Below are 3,826 nucleotides of genomic sequence, written 5' to 3' on the forward strand. Positions count from 1 at the left end.
ACACTTTCTAGATCCACTTGGTCATAGAAGTCTTATGTGGTACTTCTATTTGTGGCGAGGGGGTGGTAGGATGAGGCCAACTCCTGGACAAGAATTATATAATGTTCGATACGATATATCCTCCTCCAAGAGTAAAATACTATTCCTTCTTCTTGGTCCAATACTCTCCTATGGGTCTGCTAATATGAGGTACGTTGAGAGCTTGTTGTGTACTCAAGTTATCATTCTAGAGAGAGGACTGGATCCCGCCTTCTAGATTACTTGAAGCTGGTACATTGGGTTTCGTTCATTGGGGGCTTGCCTGGAGTTAGTGGTAATAAGTCATCACTTTAGTAGTAGACCATTGGGGTTACCCTCAGTTAGTATATAAACTGCATTCCAAATGGTGGACAGGTTTGTGTGTCTCTCAGCTGATCCTATTGCAACAGTGTTGGGTATAAAAAACGTACAGATTGATCCACAAGCCCAGCGTGTGCATCAGCTTGAATACTTCCACAGGTAGGGTGTCGTTTTATTAGGCTAGAGGTAGCGGGTTCAAATCTTGCATAGTACATTGTTAAGGTACTTATTGGTCCGTCACTTGACTGAGCTTCTTATCGCAGTCTGGCCTCTGGTTTCCAATACACCAACTTTCAAACGTGTAATTCCCATGATCCCACGCGCTGAAATTTCCCTAGAAAATCCTTGGTGTAGATTTCCCGAAAAGTTGCCACCATCGGCCGTAAGCCTCTCGAGAAGACCAGTTGTGGGTTGTGCGGGGTAGTAGGGCAGGGGTATGACATTAGGCAGTCTATTCTTAACTCAGTACCCAGCACAAGTCGGCAGCCGGATAGCTTCCCCCTGTGGATGCAGAATATGCCATTACTGTTGGTATTCAGAGGAGGTCACTTCGAGAGGCCCTGCCAACTGTTGCCCAGCATGTGGGCATGCGGCTTGTACCTTTTCCTAATGTCACTCGAATCTGCGACACGAAGTAGCATTCATTGTTTCTGTATGCCCTCTAATGTTTAGTTCATCATCTCACATCTCTCAGTATAGCCCATGTCTACTACCCCAACTAATGTTGACCAGCAGCCAAGTGCTCCCATAGAGGGTTCCACCCTCACCAACACTGCAGCTGCACAGCAGCAGCTTGGGTCTGGTGAACACCCAGTACCTGCTGTGGTAGTGGCTCAAGAAGGTGTGCCTCTATCCGGCCAAGAGGAGGTCATCTTAGCACAGTAGAGTTGGTGAATCGACGACGTTTATGATAGGTAGCCGCGGCTGCGGATACTACTACACCCATTACCAAGCATTATCGTATAAAGCATATGGAGTTCCTGGGGTCGGAAAGATCATATCTCCTCCAGAGCGAAAATGGCCCCTGCCCACTTCTGGCTATCGCTAATGTAGTACTAGTGTTTATACAATGGGTAAGTGGGTATGTTAGGTACTCCTACTTCGTAATAAACTGCAACTCCATAAGGATATGAGCTCGATAAGCTTTGATGATCTCGTCGGTAGAATTGCCAATGTCATGTTTGATAATAACCCGGAAGGAGGGGATGTGGCCAAGGGTAGTAATGATATCATGGGGGCTCATAGGCATCTATTGGCTACTTTGAAGTGGAGTCTCTCATCTTTTCTGGGATGTCGGGTACTTGAGCGAGCCGAAGAATGAACTCTTAGCGGAGCGATGCTGGTATGATAGTAGTTGTTATGGTAGGTTTAGAAGATGCAGTGACGCTCTTACCAAGCCTAAATGAAGGTTTGGATATTAATGTGAAATTCGATTCTTGTGATGGTTTCGAGTTCACCCCCGAGCTAGGAGTGTTCGATCTCCTCGACATCACCCTCGTCCATGGTTGGGTTGTTAGCAAAGATGATTTATCTGCCTATCCGATACTTGGGCCGCTTACCTACAATCAAGCGATAGAGAAAGTCGTGGCATTCAACGAGTTACAGTCCCAGGCATTAGAGGGGAAGGGCTCGCCTATCGACCCCGGAACATATGAAGATGGTCTTGCTGTTAGCCAGTGGCTTGAGGACAACAGGTCGCAGATGACCTATGATGGATTATGCCAGATTATGGAACGCTTGAAAGACAATGAGATCGCGGTAGTGTTTAGGAACAACCATTTCGTTACGGTATTCAAGCCTCGTCCTGGGGAGAATGGAGAGACACACTTGTATGCTCTGGCGACTGATATTGGCTTTGCTAATAGTTCTGTAACTTGGGAGCGTATCGATACTCTTGATGGTGATACCTTGTACTACGACACCGAGTTCCATAGGGCTACTGGACAATCCCCAGCCTCGAGGCGGCAACCTATTGACAGAGCTGATGATGACCCGGACTATCTATTGGCGTTGAGTCTGCAGATGGACGATGATGAACGGGCCCGACGACGCCCTCAGACCTATGTGGGGCCTATGGGAGTTGCTATGGTCACTGATAGGAATGATGGCAACCAACGGAGTGGTCGATTACAGCAGCAAGAGGGTGGTCGTCGGAAGAAGAAGTTCTGTGTTATCATGTGAAGACCTCTCTCATCACTCACAGGGAATGACAAGTATCATTATTACAATGGAAGAGTATTTCCTCACTCATCTCTTTGAGGTACTCCCTTAAGGTGTTGTGCTAAACAGTGGTCAAACTGCTTGCGATGGGTATCGACATGGGTATCCAATAGGTTGCTTCCCATACTCCTCATAGGTACTACCCAACTCCTGATGTTGAACGTAGTAAGCCAGTATTCACCGACATCAGATTGTCTTTACTCGCTGTATACCCTTCTATAAGAGATGAATATCACCTCAGTTCGGCCCTCGAATGACATAACACCACAATTGAGTAATGAAATCATTGTTGAACTCCATGTAAAACATAACTGAGCGACGCGATAGATTCTTCTATCGACTGGTTCGATTAACAAGCCTGACTGATCCTAACAATGGCTACCAAACATGAAGACACATGAGCCTTCATGATGGTGATGACTTAAGAAAATCAATCATGTTTCATAACGATAGGAAATATACAAACGATTTCGAATTAACAGTCGAGAGCTGCAACTCTCTCCTCAACGACCGTTATAATCTCAGAGACGATGACCTTAGCAAGTGAGTCCACGGAAGCATCTTTGTCCACAGGCGTTTGGTCCAGGACTGTCTCCACTGGTGGTGGGGTGGGCTCCTGAACCTTCTTCCTCTTGGGTATTTTCACCTCCTCCTTGAAGCCTAAAATGACCTTGTTCTGTTGTCCTCCTCGCCTCGGTTGGTCAGCCGATAGAGGTCTCGGGCTTCTAGTTGTACTGTCGGGGGAGAGATCAGGTGTGCCGATTGAGAAGACCTAAAGGGAGCTAACAGTCCCTAGCAAGTAGCAGATGAGCACTTCTGGTAGCCGGGCTTGGCCCCCGAGACCAAGTGTAATCGGATCCGTCTTTATGTGTGGTCTAAGACGAGGCCGCCCCACTCCCCTACGACCGGCCATTGTAGAGTCGCAGCTTCTAGTGCGACGATTGGCTGTAGGTTGAGAGGATCTATCACGGTTCACTAAGTAGAGGTTGGAGTATCCTGACTTACATCATCCGTACTGTAGAGGATGAACCCATGCTCCTGGACGGATTCAATGTAGCACGGCCTCCTACACGACGGAGTCTAAACTCTTACTCAATACTACTCCCTACGAAGTGCTGTTGTTGCTGCCTCTCTATCCTCCTTCTCTTGGAGTCGCTTCATCAAAGCATCATGTCTTAGCTTCGACTCCTCGAACCTATCAGGTTACTACAATACTACAGTCGATAGTTGACGGCTCACAGACGATCATGCAGACCGGCTCGGACAG

The 3,826-nt window shown here is 47.4% G+C and overlaps 2 protein-coding genes across 2 annotated transcripts; one reads left to right on the forward strand and one right to left on the reverse strand.

The window, feature by feature from the left end:
• Positions 1–1,041: 1,041 nt before the first annotated feature.
• On the forward strand, positions 1,042–2,565 carry Pmar_PMAR015485 (hypothetical protein, conserved; the record flags this gene model as incomplete). The annotated part of the gene is made up of 4 exons (XM_002788320.1): positions 1,042–1,206; positions 1,254–1,388; positions 1,430–1,556; positions 1,706–2,565. The coding sequence occupies 4 exons, from the start codon at positions 1,042–1,044 to the stop codon at positions 2,518–2,520; spliced, it is 1,242 nt and encodes a 413-aa protein (XP_002788366.1). The 3' UTR covers positions 2,521–2,565.
• A 469-nt stretch (positions 2,566–3,034) lies between these two features.
• On the reverse strand, positions 3,035–3,472 carry Pmar_PMAR015486 (hypothetical protein; the record flags this gene model as incomplete). Its single annotated transcript, XM_002788321.1, has 2 exons — positions 3,035–3,331; positions 3,374–3,472. The coding sequence occupies 2 exons, from the start codon at positions 3,470–3,472 to the stop codon at positions 3,035–3,037; spliced, it is 396 nt and encodes a 131-aa protein (XP_002788367.1).
• Between the last annotated feature and the right edge of the window lie 354 nt (positions 3,473–3,826).

Source organism: Perkinsus marinus (assembly GCF_000006405.1).
Source record: "Perkinsus marinus ATCC 50983 genomic scaffold scf_1104296928390, whole genome shotgun sequence".
Taxonomy (NCBI): domain Eukaryota; phylum Perkinsozoa; order Perkinsida; family Perkinsidae; genus Perkinsus; species Perkinsus marinus.